Source organism: Salvia splendens, chromosome 5 (genome assembly GCF_004379255.2).
Source record: "Salvia splendens isolate huo1 chromosome 5, SspV2, whole genome shotgun sequence".
NCBI lineage: Eukaryota > Viridiplantae > Streptophyta > Magnoliopsida > Lamiales > Lamiaceae > Salvia > Salvia splendens.
Window position 1 is genome coordinate 43,126,863 of NC_056036.1, and position 23,242 is coordinate 43,150,104.

At 36.2% G+C, this 23,242-nt stretch overlaps 3 protein-coding genes and 2 non-coding genes across 6 annotated transcripts; 1 reads left to right on the top strand and 4 right to left on the bottom strand.

The window, feature by feature from the left end:
- Positions 1-1,544: 1,544 nt before the first annotated feature.
- LOC121804750 (rRNA 2'-O-methyltransferase fibrillarin 2-like) lies at positions 1,545-4,326 on the bottom strand. The gene is made up of 7 exons (XM_042204399.1): positions 4,172-4,326; positions 3,752-4,080; positions 3,577-3,672; positions 3,412-3,489; positions 3,106-3,282; positions 1,956-2,024; positions 1,545-1,858 (listed from the first exon to the last, which is right to left on the bottom strand). Exons 1-7 carry the CDS (start codon positions 4,197-4,199, stop codon positions 1,682-1,684), a joined length of 954 nt encoding a protein of 317 aa, XP_042060333.1. The 5' UTR covers positions 4,200-4,326; the 3' UTR covers positions 1,545-1,681.
- Positions 2,354-2,424, bottom strand: LOC121806046. The gene has a single exon (XR_006051585.1). It is a non-coding gene; the product is annotated as a small nucleolar RNA snoR60 (small nucleolar RNA).
- On the bottom strand, positions 2,697-2,768 carry LOC121806045. The gene has a single exon (XR_006051584.1). It is a non-coding gene; the product is annotated as a small nucleolar RNA snoR60 (small nucleolar RNA).
- A 10,408-nt stretch (positions 4,327-14,734) lies between the features above and the next one.
- Positions 14,735-20,816, top strand: LOC121802019 (mitogen-activated protein kinase kinase kinase YODA-like). 2 transcript variants are annotated; one of them, XM_042201548.1, is made up of 12 exons: positions 14,735-15,002; positions 15,717-16,288; positions 16,401-17,135; positions 17,257-17,344; positions 17,420-17,482; positions 17,748-17,908; positions 18,013-18,088; positions 18,352-18,411; positions 18,494-18,601; positions 18,685-18,921; positions 19,558-19,649; positions 19,842-20,816. In XM_042201548.1, exons 2-12 carry the CDS (start codon positions 15,735-15,737, stop codon positions 20,335-20,337), a joined length of 2,670 nt encoding a protein of 889 aa, XP_042057482.1. In that variant the 5' UTR covers positions 14,735-15,002; positions 15,717-15,734; the 3' UTR covers positions 20,338-20,816. The 2 variants fall into 2 exon arrangements, with proteins under 2 accessions (XP_042057482.1, XP_042057481.1); XM_042201547.1 differs by having other exon boundaries at positions 15,730-16,288.
- On the bottom strand, positions 20,815-22,527 carry LOC121802022 (short-chain dehydrogenase TIC 32, chloroplastic-like). The gene is made up of 8 exons (XM_042201550.1): positions 22,422-22,527; positions 21,925-22,156; positions 21,744-21,823; positions 21,522-21,675; positions 21,378-21,456; positions 21,237-21,321; positions 21,104-21,150; positions 20,815-21,010 (listed from the first exon to the last, which is right to left on the bottom strand). The coding sequence occupies exons 1-8, from the start codon at positions 22,525-22,527 to the stop codon at positions 20,849-20,851; spliced, it is 945 nt and encodes a 314-aa protein (XP_042057484.1). The 3' UTR covers positions 20,815-20,848.
- Between the last annotated feature and the right edge of the window lie 715 nt (positions 22,528-23,242).

Sequence of the window (23,242 nt, forward strand, 5' to 3'; positions counted from 1 at the left end):
ATATCGTTTTGGTGCTGAAAATACATGTCCCTTATCTACACAACAATTATGTATAATTTGTACTTTAAATCTAAATTAAATAATAATAATAATAATAATAATAATAATAATAATAATAATAATAAGCAAAGTAAAACGTGTATTTATGTTGTCACAAGAATATCTCGATCCTCAAGAAATTTTCGAAGAAACTTTATTCCGAAACTACAACGAGGATAATTACCTAAATGGTGAGACATTTTTTAATAAACGCCCAAACAATAAAAAGAAAGAGACTATTTTTCCTAAATGATGTTACATTCATCCCATTTAAAATGTCTAATTTTTTTTGGCACCAAAAGAAAAAAAAAATGTATTATAGTAAAACGTGATGAGGGAAAAGTAAAAAATATAAGTACACAAGTAATTGCGTGCTTTAATTGTTTCCTGAAATAGAATGAGATACTTCATGCAGTATTATTATTCATTAATAAAATATCAAGTTGAAATGTGAAGAAAATTACAATCAATATTTATTGAGAGATATACCTGTCAATCTGTCGCACTTGGTTAGGCTTTCCATCGTGATAATTTATTTAAATTAATCTCTTACATAGTGTTCAAATTTGTATATTGCATATACATCATAGTATATTATTCAATGATATCATAATACTACACAAATTTTTCATAAACTATAGTATATATATATTGTATGTAGTATAGTAAGGAGATGTTTGGTTTGCAAAATTATATCTTGGGATTAAATATGTTTTCCATTATGTTGGTTCATGGTTGAATCTCACAAATTAATCTTAAATGGATAATCATTTGATAATTTATCATAGTCATTCCCCTCCAACTAAAATAATTTTACAACGCAGTCCTAGATGGATCATCATATAATAATTAGTTGTGGCAATCGAACGACACCTAATAAAACAAATAATGGAATGACTAAAATACTAAATGACATGCTTCATATGTATGCTGGAAATGTATAGAATTATTAAAATAAACATTAGGGCTTTAGAAACAAACAAAAAAAATAATAATAATACTACCACTACTAACTAGTTAGCTTACATGTTACAACACATTTTAAATGGCGTGACAAGTTATTCAGTTATAAAGTACTTTAGTAATATTCTTTTTGGATAGATAAATTTGTGTTATAGAAGGAATATATCCTAAGACTGGCTATAGTAGGCTTGTAGGAAATTGATGCCTCAAATTATTCAAAATCTTGTTAAATAGACTATCACTTTTATTTATTTATTTTATTATAACATCGTAGGATAATTGTAGATTATGGATTTATGGTATGATGCATATAGAATAAACTTAAAAACATATGATGTGCAACAAAAATTATTTGCTCTACTACAAATCGATTCCCTTAAAATTGATGGTAACGATTACTTCAACTCCCAAAATATACCTTCTTTAATAAGTACGAAATTATAAAAAAAATATTTAAACTCCACACCGTTAGTAATGCATAGTTTGCAACATTAAAGCAATAGTACAATTCAATAAGGAACGCAGGATTATACACATTTTTCTTAACAAAACACATGAGATAATATAAAGCTCAAAATCGAGCAAGTCAAGTATTTCACATGAAGATGTAAATAACAAGTTTAACAAGCGGTGCAAAGCCTACTAAGACTACATTACAACAAAAGCTGAAAATCATCATTTAAGCGCCGGCCTTTTGTTTCTTCGGGACACGATAAGCTCCAACCACGCAAGCATGGTCACGCTCAAAAGGTTCCAGAGTAACCTGTTCTGCGGGTTTGAATTGTTCGGCCTGCAATTTCTTCACTTCTTGCGCAAAGACGGCCTCAGCGGGAACAGTTGAATCTATGCAGTTAGCCTGAAGAGATGGATGGATTGTTTACAGATGTATTACAAAGTTTGGAAACAGCTGTAAAAGCTCTGTGATTCTTGTATAAGTAATCAGTTATACAAACCTTGATAGATATGACGAAATGGCCACCAGCTTTAAGGAAATATGAGGCGTTTAGAGCCAAAATTCTTGCCTGTAGGGGATGAAGAAATCAAACAAATGGCAAAGAAGACATCCAACACTATGTTCTAAGAACAAAAGACCGTGTGAAATAAGGTATGCTACAAGAAAATAAATGATCATGTGTGCCATCATGCACCATATTACTTACCCCATCAGTGAAGGATAAATATGAGAGCAGTCCAACATAAGCAATCAAAGGTTATTGATATGATACAAACATGATTTCTGACAAAATGTTTACAGTTTCGACTAAATATAAAAGACAAAACAAAGGGAAAATAAATGTTAGGTATGCCTTACATCAAAAGGATGAGACGAAAAAGGAATCAAATTCAAAATTGCATCAGAAGCTCGGTTTTACATCATCCAAGAGGTCTTGAAGGGGAATCCGAGTAAATCATCATTGGCTAACATACATAATTTTATATAGACTAAAGATGAGTTTTAACAATAGATGGCTATCAGTTACACCTGAATAAGGGAGTGTGAATAAACAACTAATAGTAAAGCAAATCAGATAAACATCAGAGAAAACAATAAATATACACATATATACATACATAAGTTCTTATAGACTAGAGATGAAATTTTAACAACTGCCTGCTTGGGTTGTCCAACCGAAGCCAAAAACCAAAACAAAAAAAGATAAAAATCACAAATGAAAAAGAATCAAAATTAAAAATGCATCAGAAGCTCGGTTTCACATCATCCAAGAGGTCTTGAAGGGGAATCCGAGTTAAATCATCATTTGCTCGCATCAATTGATGCAATGTAACTAGAACAGAAAAGGGGAAGGGAAAATAAGAAGATAAAATATCAATGGTAGTATTAGAACTAGTAATAGATATACACATTTATAGTTTTATATAGGCTACATATATCAATAGATAGATAGCACTTACACCTAAATAATACTATGAAAAAAAAGCAAACGGGAAAGCAAACTTGATCAGTCTAAACAAGATCAGAGAAAACATCTATTAATATACATATATACACATAAGTATATAGTTTCACATATAGACTAAAGATGAGGTTTCACCAATATACGGTTAGGAGTGGTAACTAAACAACCAAATGGGGATGCAAACCTGATCAGGCTGAGCAACATCGGAGAAAATAACATCAACCATCCCAACAAGCATTCTATACTTAGCCGGATGCCTTGCATCTTCAATGATGGGGATAACATTGGTTCGTTTCTTAGCCATGTTCACCAAGTCCCTACCACTTCTGTGTGAAAACTCAACCGCATACACCACACCCTCCTAACAAACCAAATAAAAAAGCAAACTTAATAAACCAAACAAGTGAAAGCATCAATTGAACAAAGCTTATAACAAATGAAAGCATCAATTACACAAAGCTTATAACAAATGGATGCATCAATTACTCACAGGTCCAACAAGGTCAGAAACATGAGAAACAGTTGTTCCGGAAGCAGCACCAAGGTAAAGAACACGTGCACCAGGTTTCTTCATCCAATAAAAAACATATATTCAACAAGAACAAAATCAAAATTAAAAAGAAATCATTAAATATCAAATTGTTGATAAACTCACAATCCAAATATTGTCCACTCCGCCTAGAATTGCAGCAGCCAGCTTCGAACGGAAGGGATTCCAGACTCTGTATTCAACCTTGGTTCCATCTTCGTTCTGGAAAAATCAATAAATAAATTAGCAAATTGCTTCAATTGTGTAATTAAACAGAAATGTAATCAAATTAACACAATACCTGAACAGAAACCCTCTTCTCGTTGTAGACGGCTTCACCAGGCACTAGATTTTTCGTGCAGAGAGCATCTTCCTTCCCCTTAGCAATGAAAACACCGTCGTGTCTGTGTGGCTCAACCACGACCTTACTTCCGCCCTTCATCCCCGGTCCTCCTCTTCCACCTCTGCCACCACGCCCGCCTCTACCTCCGGCGCCTCTACCACCTCCGCGCTTCATTCCGCTGCTTCTTCCGCCGAAATCGCCGCCCCTACCTCCGCTTCTGCCAAATCCGCCGCGTCCGCCGCTTCTTCCGCCGCCATCACCTCGGCCGCCCCTAAACCCTCCGCGTCCTGCAAAATTACCAAAAAAAATTCAGCTGATTTAGTTACTCTACTTGTTTTGTTGACAAATACGAAAAAATGTGGGAGAAGAGCAATAAACCTCCTCGGGTTGGTGTTGTGGCAACCATGACTGCTAGTTCAGAGCTTGGGAGATAGGTGCTGAATTAGGGTTTATCAGATTAGGCTGCGATTGAAGTGAAATGTTAGCTTTGATTTATAGAGTCTCTAGGGTTTAGGCCTTAGGGTTTTCGGGAGTTTGTGTATTTATGGTTCAATCCTCTTACTCTAGTTGTTTTCTAATTTGGCCCCAATAATTCTCAATTTGGCCAACATAATTCATTGGACTTTTGAGTTTGGCCTTTAATGTATGTATAAAAAACTTTCCAAATTATGAATTGCAATTATTGGTAATCATCATCTCATTTTTTGGCCCATCTAATAAATTTTTTAACATAAGGAAAATAAGAGTAAAAAATGGTGGGACACAAAAAGAAGTGCTCTCACACACTAACCACAAGGCTAAAAGTTTAAAACTAACATACCACATGCTCAAGTTGGTAGGTCTTCATCTTTAATTATTCTATTCTATTCTATTTTCATGACTTTTATTCATATAAATTTTCATTATTAACCCCCATTTACTATTTATTACCTATGTATCTTATTTTGACACCGCTCCAATTTTAAAAATTATTGAATGCGTTATCATTGAAGTGTGATAATTGTATGAATCCCAGTTCGGTGGAATACTTGTTTAATTACTATAAGCACTGATGGAGTTACTAATGGGAATCGCACTTGTAGTCTCTATAATTTTGAAAAATAATCATCTATATTCTTATACGCACAAAATATAATTTCTTGTATTTATTAATGAGTATTTATTATAAAAAAATCAATAATATTATATATTATATAAATAAAATATAAGATTGGTAGGAGTTTACTTGAGCTATTTGGGCTTGGTAGAGTAAAAGTAATTCTATCAAGATTTTTCCTTGTGATTCCAGAGTTTTAGGTGTCATGTTATTGACTTGTATTATTGAAACAAGCTCTCTATTCTTGTTTCTCTCGACTTTCGACTGAACTGACATTGTTGTAAACTCAACCTGCTTCAACAAAATTATCATAAAACGTGTGTAAAAAATGTATTAATCTGATTATTTGGTGAGTTTATTTTTATAGTGGGCCGATGGGCTGTGATTATCTAGTCAAGCCCAATGCATAAAAGTTGGGCTTGTGCCAAAAGTTTTACAACAATCCAGCTCAGAATTGGGCTAGTTTGGGCCGAGACATTTGTGCATGTGCCCTGTCCCGGCAGCTGTTATGTTATGAGATGAACTCCCTACCTATATGAATTAGAAAAATCATTTTAACAATTGAATTATGTTTTATTGTCATCATTTAATAGTTTATTTACATACTTTCAGTCTTCAAGTGACTACTTTTATGATTGACTTTACATTTGTTAAAGTTTAATACTGTATTTCACAAAAGAAAAAAAATCACTACAAATGCTTGTTTACTGAGTTTATTTCAGACAATCTCACAAGATAACACGGGGGTAGGTGGGGAACCACCGTCGATCCTCCTTTAAAAAAAAAATCTCACAAGATAACACTTGGATCGGTTGCTTTGTTTGAGAAAATTGTGCTCTACTATGTTGTATGGAGAATGTTTGGATATGCAACATTGATATTGTTATGTGTTAATATTATTGTTTGTTAGTTGGCTTTTATACTGTCCCGACCGAGTATTGATTTTTTTGCTAATTGGATTGTTGTTGGATATTTTAGTATAATTGGATTAACTTGATTGATCAATATGATCATAATGAGACATCAAATAAGTTGGAAGTGCGGAGTGCACATTTGTTTGAATTCGTTATGATTGGACGGGGGGTTCGGGGACAGCGCCCCCGAGAGCGGGGTCCAAGGGGCAGAGCCCCTGGCTAGGGTCGAGTTTTTTATTTCCATTAAAGTTGTTGTACAGAAATCTTCATCCGGAAATATAATTTCCGATAATTGAAGGACCAAATTACAATATTTAAAACCCGCCAAAACTGTTATTTTACAGTTATGAAAGGAAGTGATGCAACGTTTCATCTTCAACCTTGTTCTTATAGAACATTTCTGGTTCGAAAAAGGAAATACAGAATCAACGTACGAATATCTTCGAAACCTTAATTGTATCCGATCAAATATTGGTAGAACCGCCAAATTGATTTTATCTGAAATTGTTTCACGCCTTTCAGGAAATCCGGTTGTTCACATTCTCTGTAAATTTCCATAACAATTGTTGCTACTTTTGATAAGCTCTTATTCTCCAATAATAAAAAAAAAATTGATAAGCTCTTATTCATTAAACAAAGGTTTGAAAGCTAGCACTAGAGGAAGAGTTTGGTTTAGACTTTTAGCACATACTTTATAATAAGTCAATGATATAAAAAGAGAGACAAGAATACCTGATTACCGGATAAACGTATAAACCAAGACCAACATATGCCACTTTTAATGCGTATTTCATAGAAAATGTGGTCAAAATGTTAAATGAAACAGGAGTAGCATTTATTAATATTTAATACTACTATTATTAATATGGTAACTGACTCCAAGTTTTCAGACAAATTATGGAATCCTTCAAGGCTTGAACGATAAACCGTCGGTATATAGGAAAAATATTATTGAATCCAATCATTTATTCACTAAAATTAATAATTATAATATATAAATCCAAATGTAAGCACACTATCTTGAATAGTCATAGTCTTTTATGTGTTACAAAATGTTCAAAGGCACATCATTTAGTAAATTCTATAGAAGTATAGGACTATATAATTAATTATAATATTAATACTTTTAACATTAAATGAAAAGGAAGAAAAACAATTTTCATGTGAACAAGACTTGTTTGATTGAAACTGAGAAAAGACTATTCCATTCGAATATTTAATTGTTCTCTTCATACATTGTAAGTAAAATTTGAAGAAATAGGTGATTTTCATAAAGGCATCTAGCATTATTTGGTCTATTGACATTCAAAATGTTGTCTCCAAGGCATGTTTTTCTCGTTCTAGAATTTAGTTCCCATTGCTAATCGAAAGAAGTTTGGATCCCTAGATCCACGTTCCTTATAAATGATACTACTAGATAATTGCTAGTCCGAAGAGGGATCATCCTTTTGAAATCACGAGAAGTTAGGGTTTCCTTTTAATTTTAGAAGAAACGTTGATGAGTTGTGAAATGTCTTTTTGGACCCACAATCACAATGTAAAATGTCAAATTTGGGTACGTATCACATTCTCCTCACATTTAAAAAATGAAGTAGTTAAAGGAGAAGCAATGCCAATTGTCACTACCCTCATTAATCATTCTATCTTTCTAAATTAAAATCACATTTAATTTTGCTGGAATTTAATACTCTTTTCAATTTATTTTCTTTTCCTTGGTAGGGAAATGAAACAATCAAACAACTAATTACTATACAGCTTGAATCCTTTTGGGGGAACAAATAAAAATAAAAGCTCGAATCCTTTTTGTGAAAATAGTTAAATGCATTCCCCATTTTCAGAATTTTAGCAACTTTTACATGACCCATTTGGGTTTTACATTATTTAAATTAACTAAATTATATATTTCTTAAATTGAACAATTAAAATAATTTTATTACAATTAGTGTAGTTGTTTAAATTGTTGAGTTCCAAATCTCTTTCACTCTTTATCTTTTGTTAAATTTTATTGTGCGGGTCTTTTTCTGAAGAATTAGCGTATTAGTTAGATTTTCACACATGATGTCTACTTTTTCCAATTGATATTAATTATCTGCAACCAATAAACAACTTGATATATATAGGGAGACGTTATTAAAAATTTTGGGTAGTTCTTTCTTCTTTCAAATATCTGGAAACAAGCAAAATACTCGATTTTATATTATTTTATTATGTCAATTTCGTCAGGAAAAATGGGATCAACCCAGTTTAGAGATATAGTTTAATTGTTAGTTTCATGGTTTTTCTGAATTTTGCTATTAGACTCTCCTGCTAATTTGCATAGCTTTTCTAATGCTGGTAAATTATTTTTGTTTTATACAGATTTTGGATGAAACATTTTTTTTATTTACATGTGATCATTATTTTTGTTGTGATTTATATTTTGAATATTTTTTATAATATTAAGTTGCAATTATTTTATTTTTGGCTTGACTGTTTTATATTAACATACCTAAGAAAAAGTTCGAGATAAATTGCTAGAATAAAATTCTTTTATAGGAACCATGAATGATACTACTAGTGTATAAATAAAAAAGCCTGTAATTTTAAAACAAAAATATATTTAAAATTTGAGTTGTTTCAGTTATGTAAAAAAATGTAATAAATAGGGAGAGTAAATTTTACTAGTGTATAAATAAAAAAAATATATATGAGGAGCCATCATACTTCCTTAAATTTCCATATTTCAAAATTCAATCTAAAAATAACTCACATATATAGCATTTTTATTTTAAAAAATCAACATAACTATTGTAATATCTAAAACCTGTACGTCAACAAATAAATTCTAATTATGTTATCTGCCCTAATTTATGACTACCTCTCGTCATCTAATCAACTTAACTTGTACCAATAAAAAAATACACAATGTTTCTTCAATATATAAAAATTGTATAACAAATTAGTCTTTGTTTTAATTCATTCAATGACCAAAGACGACCACAATCAGACACTATGTTGCCCTTATTAAAATGAAAATTAATTCACTAAAAAAATTAGAAAATAAAAGCACACAAGATGGATACTTCAAAAGCAACCAAGCGCACTAGAAAAAAAAACAAAAAAAAAGTTATAATAAAGCTATAATTATCCCACCAGAATTAAAATAAAGGTCAAATTAACCCAAAAAAAACGTAAAGTTTCGTCCAAATTACCCTCTCCCCAATTTTCAAAATTAGTAGGAAAAATAATGACGTTTTTAATATGTTAGCAATAACTATTACTCATGACAAAAATATCTACTAGACATTGTTTTTTTTTAAATTAAATGATGCTGTTTTTTATAAATAAATAATTATATATTTTTGAAGGTCGCATCATAATAAGTTTAAATCCAACAAATGCCAACATTTACACGTAACATTCTTTTCTTTTATTAATAGATAATATCATTTAACATACTAGGGGAGGGGAGATGTTCACAGATCATTATCGACTATCACATCAGTTACAACTTTACCAAAAACTTCGTTGCAAGGTAAATACAAACAAATATAACCGACTAATTTTTAAAGTAAGATGAACGACTGAGAATACGACAAAAATTTAGTGTATTTTTCCGAAAATTTGCTCTAAATAAATTAGTATCCTTTTTCTTTAATGACAAATAATAATGGCAAGAATTGCTACTATTACTAATTTAGTCACTGACACAAACTCTATTTCGACGGCTATGTCTCTTTTCCCCATCTCTCAACGCAATCTCTTATGATAATAAATTAATAAACAAATCCAAATGTAAGCATATACAATTACGAACAGTCATAGGCTTATAGTATGTGTTACAAAATATTCGAAAGCATGAAATGTTCAAAAGCACATCAAATAGAAGTATAGATGTATAATTAATTATGGTATTAACACTTTTAACATTAAATGAAAAGGAAAAAAACATTTTCCTATGTGAACACGACTTGTTTGATTGAAATTGAGGAAAGGCTATTCCACAAGGGCATCAGTAACCCCGTCCCCATTTCCGGCCCCAAGTCCCCTCCACGTCATCATTCCTCTACAGTTGCGGCCCAGGCCACAACTGCTGTAACCCTGCAGGTTGCGGCCCAGGCCGCAACTAATAAATGACACTATTTACAACTCCAACCTATTTTGAAAGTAAAATAAAAAACGCTGTAAATTTATAACACGGAAAATTTAATTTCATCGAATACTGCAAAATTACAACATATAAATTTTCAAACTGAAAATAAAATACATGAAAACATAACGTCAATGCTGGAAAACGTTGTTGCGAGTCCAAATTTCTTCGATTAGATTGGCTTGGAGGCGAGTGTGTTGTTCCTCTTGGCGCATCGCAGCTGAACGAGCCATGACATTGCGGATGTCGTGAGGAAGGCCCTGCACGGGCGGCTCGGTGACAACGTAGTTACTCCCGGTGCTGGCGAGCGGATCGTCGCTCCACAAAGTGACGTTATCTTGTTCGTCCTCAACGATCATGTTATGCATTATGATACATGCATACATTGTGTCGGCGATGTTTGACCGCTGCCAACCACGGGCCGCTCCCTTCACGATAGCCCACCGCGCTTGGAGGACTCCGAATGCACGCTCGACATCTTTCCGAGCCGCCTCTTGCCTTTGGGCAAACATTGCCCTCCGATCGGTTGTCGGAGCTGTGATAGTCTTCACGAACACGGGCCATCGAGGGTAGATCCCGTCTGCCAGATAGTACCCCATACTATACCGACGGTGGTTGGCCGTGAACTCTACGTTCGGTGCTCGCCCAGCACACAAGTCGTTGAACAATGGAGACTCGTTCAACACATTGAGGTCGTTGTTGGACCCCGCGACACCAAAGTAGGCATGCCAGATCCACAATCTGCAATCGGCAACGGCCTCCAACACAATCGTGGGATGTGTGCCCTTGTGCCCGCTAGTGTATTGTCCTCTCCAAGCCGTTGGACAATTCTTCCACTGCCAGTGCATACAGTCGATGCTTCCAAGCATCCCCGGGAAGCCGTGGGCCCGCTCGTGCATGTCGACCAACTTGCTAACGTCGTCGGTCGTTGGCTTTCTCAAGTACGTATCCTTGAATGCTTCGACGACTGCCCGACAGATCCTAGCGAGGGACTCCCGTCCAGTAGGCTCGCTTACATGGAGATACTCATCGAACATATCTGATGTAGTTCCGTAAGCGAGTTGACGAATGGCAGACGTGCATTTCTGCAACGTCGATATACTTTCCCGGCCCACAGCATCGGTAGTTTGGCAGAAATACGGGTCACGAGCTACAACGGCGTTGACAATGCGTATGAACAAAGGCCTCCGCATCCGGAACCGGCGACGGAACATCTGATCACTCCATCGCGGATCTCTAGAGAAATAATCCGTGAAAAGCCGCAAGGCAGCTTGTTCACGGTCTCGGTGAATATACATCCGGGTACGTGGTACCCGGGTTCGTTGTTCGTTCCGAGCTTGAATAGCAGCTTGGAAGCGTTCAACTTCGTTGTTCATTTCTTCTTGGATTGCCGGTACCGCCTCTCCTAACACTCGGGTCAATTGATCTTCGAATATTCTTTGACGAGGAGGCATTTTTTCGAATTTTAGGAAGAGATTTGAAGTTGAATGTGAAGTTGAATGTGTATGAAAATGGTGTAGTATTTATAGAAAAAAATTTCGAATTTAAAATAAAATAAAAAAATATTTGGTTGCGGCCCGGTCCGTCACCGTGCAACGCTGGGCCGGGACGCGGGACTTGCGGCCCGTCTCCGTGCAACCCCGTCCCGGGCAGGGACGCGGGACGCTCCCTAGGCCGGTCACGCGTCACCGGGACGGTCCTGAGCCGTGCCGCACTTCCGTGTAATGCATGGGACGGGCCGGGACTCGCAATTTGCGGCCCGGCCCCAAGCGTTACGCATGCTCTAATTCCATTGGAATCCTTAATTGTTCCCTTCATACATTATTAGTCAAATTCGAAGAAATAGTGGTTTTCTTAAAATGTTTGTTCTCATGTATATGCTCTATTTGTTAGGATCGTCGACTGCAACATTAGTTTGATATTGTTCGCTTTGGGTCAAGCCCGTACGGATTTGTTTTTGGGTCACTCCCAAAAGGCCTCAAACTAATTGGGGTTGGACAGGAATTATATACACCTTCCAACTTCCCTCCCTCACCCGATGTGGGATGGGTTTGTAACCCAACAAACCTCCCCTCAAACCGAGACCACATCGGGAACGCAGTCGACACGAACATGGGTTGTTCCAGCCCTGGCCCCTGGGTCATCCTGGGCCCGACTCTAACCCGAGTCCTTCAGGGCCCGACCCTAACCGCGGCTCATCTAGGCACAACCCATAGCCACCTGGGCTCTGATACCACTTGTTAGGATCGTCGACTGCAACATTAGTTTGATATTGTCCGCTTTGGGTCAAGCCCGCACGGATTTGTTTTTGGGTCACTCCCAAAAGGCCTCAAACTAATTGGGGTTGGACATGAATTATATACACCTTCCAACTTCCCTCCCTCACCTGATGTGGGATGAGTTTGTACTCATCCGATGTGGGATGGGTTTGTAACCCAACACTATTGACATTCAAAAGATTGTCTTCCATAGATGTTTTTCTCGTTCTTTGAGTTTAGTTTCCATTGCTAATCGAAAGAGGTCTGAAACCCGAGATCCACGTCAAACGACAAATAATTGCTAATCGAAGGAGAGATCGTCCTTTGTACTATAAATGGAATCACGAGAAGTTTGATTTTCCTTTTGATTATAATAAAATGCCTCGGTAGATAAGTAAGTTATGAAATGTCTATTTGGACCCACAATGTAAAACGTCAGTCTCCAAATTCTTATTACATTTTCCCTGCATTTGAAAATGAAAGTTGTTAAAAGGAGATGCTATGTCAATTGTCACTCCACTCTTCATATATTTCAAAATTAAAATCACACTAAATTGTGCTGGAATTTAATACTCTTTTCCATTTATTTCCTTTTCCTTTGTGAGAAAACGAAACAACTAATCAATATACAGCTTGAATCCTTTTGTGTAATTGCAATTCCCATTTTTCTGAATTTTAGCATCTTTGACATGATCCAACTGGATTTTAAATTATTTAAATAAACTAAAATATATTTCTTAAATTGAACAATTAAAATAATTCTATAAATGTACAAGCACTGTAGTTTCTTAAATTGCTGAGTTTGAGTTTCGTTTCACTTTTTTCTTCTTTTGTCCGTGTCATTGTCTAAAAAATTTTAGATTTTCGCACATGATATCTACTTTTTTCAATCGATGTTTATCATTAGAATTTAGAAGCTAATATACAAATTGATTTAGGGATATTTTATTAATTTTTTTAGGCAGTTCTTTCATCTTTTGAATAAAGGTAAACAAACAAGATACTCGATTTTATATACTATTTTAGTATGTCAATTTCTTAAAGAAAAATAAGACCAACACAGTTTAGAGCTATAGTTTAGTTGTTTAGTTTCGTATTTTTTTTTCTGATTTTTGCTATACGATTCTTATGCTAATTTGTGTATCTTTTCTTATGCTTGTCCAATGTTTTTATTTTATAGTACAGATTTTGGATGGACATTTACTTTTTATTTATCGTGTGATCAATATTTTTGTATTGTGGTTTATATTTTGAATAGTTTATATTTTTTTGACCTGAATATTTTTATAACACAGTTCAGATAAATTGCTAGAATGATATTATAGTTTATTTTTTTGACCTGAACATTTTATAACACAGTTTAGATAAAATTATATTTTAAATTTGAGCTATTTCTGTTTTTAAAAAATGCAATAAATAGGGAGAGTGAATTTTACTGGTGAATAAATAAAAGAGATATGAGAAGCCATCATCATGCTTCCTTAAATTTCCATATTTCAAAATTGAATCTAAAAATCACTCACCTATATGTAGCATTTTTATTTTAAAAAAATCCAACATAACCATTGTAATTACTACTAACGGATCTGTGTAGATGTTGCTTTCAAATCTAAAACATGTCACCAATTTAATTCTAATCATATTATCTGCCTTAATATATTGACTACATCTCGTTATCTAATGAACTGAATTTGTACCAATAAAAAAATACACAATGTTTCTTCAATATTTAAAAATTGTAAAACAATCACTCTCTGTTTTAATTCATTCAACGACCAAAGACAGTTTCACTTTCATTCACTATGTTGCCCATCTTAAAATGAAAATAATTCAATAATAAAAATTAGAAAATAGAAGCACACAAAATGACACAAAAAGAATACCTCAAAAGCAACCAAAGTGCACTAGAAAAAAAGTTTTTATCCCCAAAAAACAAAAAAAATATAGTAATAAAACTATAATTATTAAAATACAATTATAATGATCTCATCAAAATTAAACTAAATGTCAAATTACCAAAAATAAAGTTTTGTCAAATTCTGATCTCTCTTCCCAAATTTCAAAAGTAGGAAATATAATAACGTTTTAATTTGTCAGCAATTACTATCATACGACAAAAGTATCTATGCTTATGACGACATCGTTTTTGCTTACGTCACACTGATTTTGTAACCGAACGATGCTGCTCTTTATGAAAAATAAATATTAAACTTTTGAAGGCCGCGTTATGATAAATTTGAATCCAACAAATGCCATCACTCACACGTAACACTGTTTTCTTCATTATTAGTACTATAGTTTAACTTGCTAGGAGAGACGTTCACGGACCATTCTCGGCTGTCAACATCAGTTACGACTTTATCAACAAACTTCGAGTTTAGGTAAATACGAACAAATAGTAGAACCGACTAATTTTGAAAGTCGACGAGCGACCGAGAGTATGACAAAAGTTTATTAAGATTATTTTTCCGACAATTTGCCCTAAATAAATTAGTATCCTTTTTCTTTAATGACGAATAATAATGGCAATAATTGCTACTATTATTAAATTCATCACTGAGACAAACTCCATTTCTATGCACTCTCTTTCTCTCTATTCTCCATCTCTCACTACGCGATCTCTTGTGATAATCCGAGTTTCACACACACACAAACACGCACTTGAATTATTACGGCGTAGTTCTCAAGCATTCAGGCGCTAGGGATTTGTTTAAGCTCTCCGTGCACCCCTAATTTGGGATAGATTCTGCAGGGATTGAGTGAGCTGTTTGTTGGTTTGGTCGTGGGATGTGAGAGAGCTCCGAAGCTGGAGGTATGATTTTAGTTATTTGCTGTGATTTTTCCAGTTTATGAGCTTAATTTTTTAGTAGTGTGGCGGCAATTTGGTGAAGTATGCTTAGATCTGTAGTGTGAAGCTCTGATTTTGGATATCGATTGCATTTTTGTTGCTGTTACTGGGTGTTTTGAGATCAGAGGCGTCGAATGATTATTTTTTTGACGGTAAATAGGAAAATTATTGGAAATTTAGGAGTTCTGTTTGTGGTTTGGGATGGGAGGATTCCTCGATTTTGGGTTAAATTAATGATTTTGCTAATTTTGACTAGTTTTGAGATTTTGAAATTTAGATGATTCTGTAAGGATGGGTTTCATTGTCAATGGGAAAGCGTGCGGCTCGTTGAATTGCGTCCTGTAACTGCTTATCTTAACTAAAAATAAAATAAGAAAAAAAAGAAAGGAAGAAAAGCAGAATTAAGATAATTAATGGGGTTTCTTGTGTGGATCTCTAGCTGTCTATTTATAGAAAGTGTTTCAAGGATAATGTTAATTAGGATTATGCTTTATGGTCAACTGTATTGTGGGATTGGTAAGTATCTTTTGTTTTGGAGTGAATAAATTGATGCAAACAATAGATAGTTTTTATTGTGATTAATTGGTATATTATTTAGGTGAAATTGGATGTATGTTCCTACTCTTTTTGTTAAAGCTTAGAGTCTGTAGTTCCTTAAATGCACGAGCGCGTTGAAAGTTTCTGTTTGCAGAAAATATGCCTTCGTGGTGGGGAAAGTCATCGTCAAAAGAAGCGAAAAAGAAAACAACCAAGGAAAGCTTTATCGACACATTTCATAAGAAGTTCAAGAGTCCTGAAAGTAAATCTTCTGGTAGATCAGCAGGGCCTAGAAGGCGTTCGAGTGACACTGGTTTAGAAAGAGGGTCTCAGTCACGTGCTCCGTCAAGGTCTCCATCACCTTCCAAGAATGTAGCACGATGTCAAAGTTTTGCGGAAAGGTCTCAATCACAGCCGCTTCCTGTGCCAGACCTCCGCTCAGCCAATATCTGTCGTACTTATTCTGGAATAAGCGAAACAGCAAAGCCCAAAACAGAGAAGGTTTCCAAAGCATCATTGTTTCTACCCCTGCCGAGGCCCGCATGCATCCGCCAGAGACTGGAACCTTCGGAATCGGATGCTGAGTTAGCAGTTACTTCAGTCTGTAGTGAGTGTTCTATTGAGAGTGATGATCCAGTTGATTCACGTCAGCGAAGTCCTCTGGCAAATGACTATGATAATGGGTGTAGGACTGCTGCAGGCAACCCCTCAAGGTTTGAAATTTATTTTCAAAGTGCATTTTCTCTTTTGGGTTTATTTATGTATAATATGTTTATCTATCTTACTAAAATGAGGCATTCTTCTCCCTGTGTTTTCCATGTGAAGCATTTCTCTTAAGGATCAACCTCCCGTTCCACCAATAATCTCAAAAGTCGCACCTGTTCCTGTAAACCTCTCCTCCAATAAACATTTGAACTCTTCACCTCCAAGAAGACGCCATTTGAATGGTCACATGGCAAATTTACAAGTCCCACAGCATAGTGCCTTTTCCAGTGCTCCAGATAGCTCAAGGTCAAGTCCCTCTAGAAGTCCAATGAGAGCCTATGGTTATGAGCCAGTTACAAATACTGCTTATACAACCGGAAAGCTTTACACCGATTTTCCATTTCTTGGATCTGGTCAATGCTCTCCTGGGTCAGGCCAGACTTCTGGCCATAACTCAATGGGAGGCGATATGTCGGGGCAATTACTCTGGCAGCCTAGTCGAGGAAGCCCAGAATATTCTCCAAATCCTAGTCCTCGAATGACAAGTCCTGGCCCTAGTTCCCGAATCCATAGCGGTGCTGTGACACCACTTCATCCTAGAGCTGGAGGGGGACATTCTGAGTCTCAGACTAACTGGCCTGATGATACGAAACAGCAAAGCCATCCTCTGCCACTTCCTCCCATATCAGTGTCCAATTCCTCACCCTTCTCTCATCAGAATTCAACTGTGACGTCACCTTCTGTGCCACGTAGTCCTGGCAGAGCAGAGAATCTACCAAGCCCTGGCTCACGTTGGAAGAAAGGGAAGTTGCTTGGTCGAGGCACATTTGGACATGTCTATGTTGGGTTTAACAGGTGTGGTAACCTGATCGCACATCCTATTTCCTTCCCTGAGTCCCCCTGTTTCTATTTTCTTGTGGAAGCTCTTGTTTTCTTTTTCATTTCCCGAGTAATGGTTTTGATCTATTTGGTTTAGTGAAACTGGTGAAATGTGTGCCATGAAAGAGGTTACATTATTTTCTGATGATGCAAAATCGAAGGAAAGTGCAAAGCAGTTAGGACAGGTGAGTCTTTTTGGCCTTTGGATTTATTGAGAGGCAAGTTGATGATTCTTACATAATCTTTTATTTTTCCTACAGGAGATCACGCTGTTGAGTCGCTTGAGACATCCTAATATTGTGCAGTATTATGGATCTGAAACGGTCAGTTTTACTTTGGAAATATATTGCTCATTGGCAACTTGGTTTCCAAATGCACTGGGTCTTTTATTGGCTTAGAAACCCGATAGTTAAAGAAAGTTTTGCATGTATTATTATTAAATGGCTGATTAGGAAATTTGTGGAAACGCCATAACTAAGTAGTCTTTTGTAGAGATCACTGTTTCGTGACATGTAATTTCGTCTTCAATGGTGCACTGGCCATTTTCCTTAATCTTTGGTTTATACTGAATTGATCTACCTTTAACAGGTAGGTGATAAATTATACATATATCTGGAATATGTATCTGGTGGTTCCATCCATAAGATTCTACAGGACTATGGAAAATTAGGAGAATCAGCCATCCGCAGTTACACTCAGCAAATTTTGTCAGGGCTTGCATATTTACATGCTAAAAACACCGTGCACAGGTGAAGTGGTTTTTTTCTTTCTTTCGTCAATGTCCTGTCAGAATTTGCATGCAAATATATATCACTAAACATCATCATGTACACAATGCTTCACATATACGCAGGGATATAAAAGGAGCCAATATACTCGTGGACCCAAATGGCCGTGTTAAGCTGGCAGATTTTGGGATGGCGAAGCATGTAAGCTTGTACTTTTCTAGCTAACTTAGTCAAATTGTTAATAATCCAAAAAACTTGTGGAAGAGAACCTATTATAGAAATGACTGGTGAGGTTTAATCACGTAATTTGACTACTGAGAAGCCTTCAAATCAATTTTGTTCTAATCTTGAAGAATAACATATATTGCTTATATAGGGTATCCTTCTGGCTTTAATTCTACTGGCACGTGCAAATTTATGTTTTATTGGTTTAGCATTGTATTTACACTATTACTGTTGTACAGATTACCGGGCATTCTTGTCCCTTATCGTTCAAGGGTAGTCCTTACTGGATGGCGCCCGAGGTTAGTCATTTCTGCTATTTTCTTGGCTCCTGATTCCTTTCTTTTACAGCAAAACTATGTTAACTTTCTGCTGCTCACTTAGGTTATTAGGAATTCAAATGGGTGTAGCCTAGCTGTTGATATATGGAGTCTTGGATGCACTGTCATAGAAATGGCGACGTCAAAACCACCTTGGTCCCAGTATGAAGGGGTCAGTACTTTGAGCTCTGTGGTTGAAGATTTGATGTCCAGTATATTGATGGGTTATCTGACTTTTTCACTTTGGTCTTGAAGGTCGCAGCTATGTTCAAGATTGGAAATAGCAAGGAACTTCCAACAATTCCAGATTACCTCTCAGATGACGGGAAAGACTTTGTGAGGCTATGCTTGCAGCGGGTTCCACAGAATCGTCCTTCAGCTGCTCAGCTTTTGGAGCACGCTTTTGTGAAAAATGTTGTGCCTCTGGAGAAACAAATACCTAGTCCAACCTCCTCAGATCATCCTTCAGTGACAAGTGCTTCAAAATCTATGGTATTGCTCCTTAATATCTTGGCTTCCTGACCCAACTAAGATTTTTAAATGCAATTTGTCATCATCTTTTGTAAGGGAAGTTGATGCTCTGACATGTTTGTATCTTATGTTTTGGTCTTAATTGAAAAAGTCTTCATCTATGCCGCTAAAGGTCCCCAAAATTTATTGTCTGAACTCTGAAGCTGTCGTAGCCTCGTCGATTAATGAAAAATGTGGTTTCTGTAATCCATGATATTTTATGAATTAGTTATACATAAAACATCTCATGATTGAAAAAAAACAGAACTTTATTTGGTTTAAGTTAACTGTGACTAGCATATTGTCCTCATGCTTGAGGCAGAGTTCTTCGACTTTCATCTTTGGAGTCTTGATTGCTAATCTATGGAAACGAATTGCTTCGTGATCCTCAGAAACCTTATGGGACATTGATCTAAATGTAACGTACCAAGTTTTTGGTTTGAGAATCCCAATCCGAACCATCCTTTATAACCCAAGGAAACTCTTCCGTGCTCACTGATAAGAAGAGATCGTAGAAAGTTTTGTATTTGAGCTTTAATTTACACCACTATAGCAGTGCTTGCATTTCTACATATTCTTGTGTATTTTTAATAACATGTTCTCTGCATTTCTTTATAGGGCATCGGTAACGCAAGAGTTCATCAGCGATCGGATACAAAGAGACTTGCTATCCATTCATCTAGAATATCAAAATCTAATTTTCAATCTAGGTCTGTTCTCTCTCTCTCTGTAAGCATGTGTATGCACCTTCTCCTGATTTCTCCCTTAGTATAGTTTGGCTGCTTGTTTCGTAGGACATGAACAATCTTCTCACCAGATAGTTCATATCTTGATCAATATGAAAAATGGTTTAGTACTCCATTATGGTGTTGGACTTAATTTTCTTTTCCTTGGCTTTCCAGTGAGATGTACATTTCAAGGAACATATCATGTCCGGTCTCTCCAATTGGAAGTCCTCTTCTATATCCAAGGTCGCCCCAGCACTTAAGTGGAAGAATGTCTCCTTCTCCTATATCAAGCCCCCGCACGACATCTGGTTCATCCACACCTCTTACTGGTGGCATCGGTGCCATCGCGTTCCACAATCAGCCTATGTTATCATCGCAAGAGGGTTATGGGACCGGGAACTTGCACTTGCGCCCGCCCAGCCACTCTTACTGGGATCCCGACATTCTCCGAGGGGCACAGCCAGGAAATCATGCCTTCCGGGAACTGACATCCTACGATAATGACGCTCTCGGAAAGCAATTTGTAAGGACTGCAAACGGAGATCTTTACGATAAACAGTCGGTGCTGGCTGATCGCGTGTCTCAGCAACTGCTCAGAGATCCCGCCAAGCTGAACCAGTCATTCGATCTCTCCCCTTCTCCTCCATTCCCGTGCCAGCGTACAACCTGAGTATAGCCTTGTTCGTTGTCGACATAATTAGGAATTTTGGTGGTTGAGCAGTCACTATTTTTTGGCACACTCCACAGCCAACCATCACCATTGTTTTATTTGTTGAGATGCTATTTTGAACAGCAGAGATGAAGAAGATCTTGCTTTTTGCAGCACTACCCTGCCTTCGCGCCGTGTCTGGTGCACGATGAACGCAGCTTCTAGAACGTTCTTTGCCTAATATGAAAATCTGACTGGTCCTAGCTATAGCTAGTGAGAGGTTGATTGACCTTGGTGATTACAGCTTCCATTGTATAGTCATTGTTGAATCTTTGATATATGAGGAAATCAAAATGTATATTTACATTATTGAATAGAAAGAGGGTAGAAATCATCACCCCTGAGGTTAATTGATAGCTGTAGAACTATTACTATTACTGTATGCGAACTGTTACTGCACTAAGTGAAAAATGGAGATAGCAAATCCACATTTGCATCAACTGTGTGTGTGTGTGTGTGTGTGTGTGTGTGTCTATTTATTGATGAGATTAGTGGTAAATTCCCAAAGTTTAGCAGCCAAATCTTTGTCAGTAGCATTGTGATCTGGTTTGCTCAAATTGTTGTTAGAAAAGTATTGACCACTAATTCCTTTGAGGTGTGTATGCAAAGCCAGATAACATGTAGTTGAAGCCCCCTTCATATTCAAACAACATAAATCAGTAGCAATTCATCACAACTTCTTTTAACTTTTTTTTTTATTACTATTATAAATGTAGATGGAGCTTACCTGTTCAACATTCTTGAGCACCAGTCGGCCAACGCCGCTCATTAAACCTGAATAATCAGAGACGAGGCGACCATTATTTACAATGACGATATGAAATTTCAAGACGGAGACACTGGAAGTTCCAAGCTGTCACCTTCAAAAATGCCAAAATGCCGGAAAAGATTGGTGGTGATAATTCCCGGATGGAGCGAATTCGCAGTTACGTCAGCACCCTCTTCCTGTTTCAAGACTCTGTTAGCGTTAGTGATGGGAGAAAAACATGCTTGCAAACTACCTTTAACCGTCTGGCTAGCTCGTTCGCGTGCAGTATGTTAGCGAGTTTTGACTGGCCGTAAGCGAAAACCTTGGAATAACTGCATACATCAGAAGATGAAGAATCAATGCAATCTACACATTTGAATAACTATCTTTGGCTGACCTTTTTTCGTCGTTGAGTTTGTGAAACCGGATTCCTTCTCTGTAGGAAATGCGATGAGCTATTGAGGAGACGTTCACGATCCTCCCCTCCCTCTTTGTGTCGCGAGCTGTCTTCTTCATAGTCTCGAGTAACAAGTGAGTTAGCAGGAAATGGCCTGCAAACAACCATTTATATGCATATACATGTAATAATTAAGAGGCAGAAATCATTCACACCAAATACCTAAGTAATTTGTAGCAAACTGCAGCTCTATCTTGTCTGCAGACAGCGCGAAAGGCGGCGTCATAATACCAGCATTGTTACTGACAGTAGAGAAGAAAAACACCAAACAAACATCATTCTTGAAATTTTATTACATATTACACTACATTGTTTATATGAATCTATGATAGATGTTGCTTACATCAAAATGTTCAAAGGTAGACCAGAAGATGTGAACTCGGATGCAAAACTTCGAACGGATTCCATGGAACTGAGATCTAACCGAATGGCATCAACCTTGGCAGATGGATTCTCTTTCATGATCACTTGTCTTGCTCTCTCTCCAGCAGGCATGTTTCTGATTCCCATCACGACATGAACACCGCGCTTTGCTAGAACACGCGTTGTCTCCAATCCTATTCCACTTGAAGCCCCTGCACTTTCCACACCAACCCTTGTCACAATAGCAACATTCTTGATATGATTATTACTATTACACATCAAAATCTGTAATTTTATTACAGATGAATATGAAAATGGGACTAGTCTACACATTTATGCATCTACCTTCACAAAGTCTCCACTTCTAAAGGCAAAATGTGTGATTTTATCAAATAGTTTTAACATAAAATTGGATATATCCTAACGAAAAAGGCTAGATTTATCACAAAGGGCGATAAACAACGCGAGAAAACGGACCTGTGACAATAGCAGTGAGGCCAGAGGCATCAATCCCTTTGGTTACTTCTTCAGCTGTGGAAGCTGAAGAAAATCCAGAAGGCTCATTTCTCATGAACAACCACATCTCTTTACAATTAATTAATCTCACTATATTTTTTCCTTCTATAAAGATTGAGACAATTTTCTAGTATTAATTAGATGAAGTATAGATTCTGAGTCTATTTCATGAAAAAATGGCTAAGTTGGGTTGCATGGAATAGGGACACCTTGAGCCTTCTTCTTTAAATATTTCTAATACGCGGCGTTATGTAGTATTTATTACTCATGTATTTTTATAATGGTATAGAAGGATTAGCCCGTAATTATAATTAAACCATTAGTTTTATTTCAATTTTATTTGTGATTTAATCTTATTATTAACAAACCTTGTCACATATATATGCCATGTTATAGTTTATACGACTACAAAAGCTATTTATATACTGTATATAAAAGTTCCTATTGTTACATTCAATTACCGGTTATAAGTATAAATAATGATGATAGAGCATCCACATCCGTGCTCTTGCCAGAGAGCACAAGAGCACGGATGTGGGCCCGGCCTCACTTTTTCTGTCCGCTCTTAGGCAAGACTGCAAGAGCACAACACCCACATCCGTGCTCTTCCGCAAGGACGAGCACAAGGGTCCCACCATTCTATTATTAAATTTAAATAAAAACATTTCCACAAAATTAAAATTCATTAAAAATACCCGAAATAATATTACAAATTATAATAAAATTAAAAATTACATAATTAAATTCTAAAAAATAAAAATTACATAATTAAAATCCTAAAA

Excerpts from the sequence above, each read along its gene's own strand:
- LOC121802022 (XM_042201550.1), bottom strand. The coding sequence starts at position 22,527 with ATGTGGTTGTTCATGAGAAATGAGCCTTCTGGATTTTCTTCAGCTTCC. Across the intron at positions 21,676-21,743 it reads GTTTGCTACAAATTACTTAG|GCCATTTCCTGCTAACTCAC; the intron begins GTATTTGGTGTG and ends GGTTGTTTGCAG. Across the intron at positions 21,322-21,377 it reads AGCTAGCCAGACGGTTAAAG|GAAGAGGGTGCTGACGTAAC; the intron begins GTAGTTTGCAAG and ends GTCTTGAAACAG.
- LOC121804750 (XM_042204399.1), bottom strand. The coding sequence starts at position 4,199 with ATGGTTGCCACAACACCAACCCGAGGAG. Across the intron at positions 3,673-3,751 it reads AGAAGAGGGTTTCTGTTCAG|AACGAAGATGGAACCAAGGT; the intron begins GTATTGTGTTAA and ends TGATTTTTCCAG. Across the intron at positions 3,283-3,411 it reads TTTCTGACCTTGTTGGACCT|GAGGGTGTGGTGTATGCGGT; the intron begins GTGAGTAATTGA and ends TTGGTTTGTTAG.
- LOC121802019 (XM_042201548.1), top strand. The coding sequence starts at position 15,735 with ATGCCTTCGTGGTGGGGAAAGTCATCGTCAAAAGAAGCGAAAAAGAAA. Across the intron at positions 16,289-16,400 it reads GCTGCAGGCAACCCCTCAAG|CATTTCTCTTAAGGATCAAC; the intron begins GTTTGAAATTTA and ends TTCCATGTGAAG. Across the intron at positions 17,909-18,012 it reads GCTAAAAACACCGTGCACAG|GGATATAAAAGGAGCCAATA; the intron begins GTGAAGTGGTTT and ends ACATATACGCAG.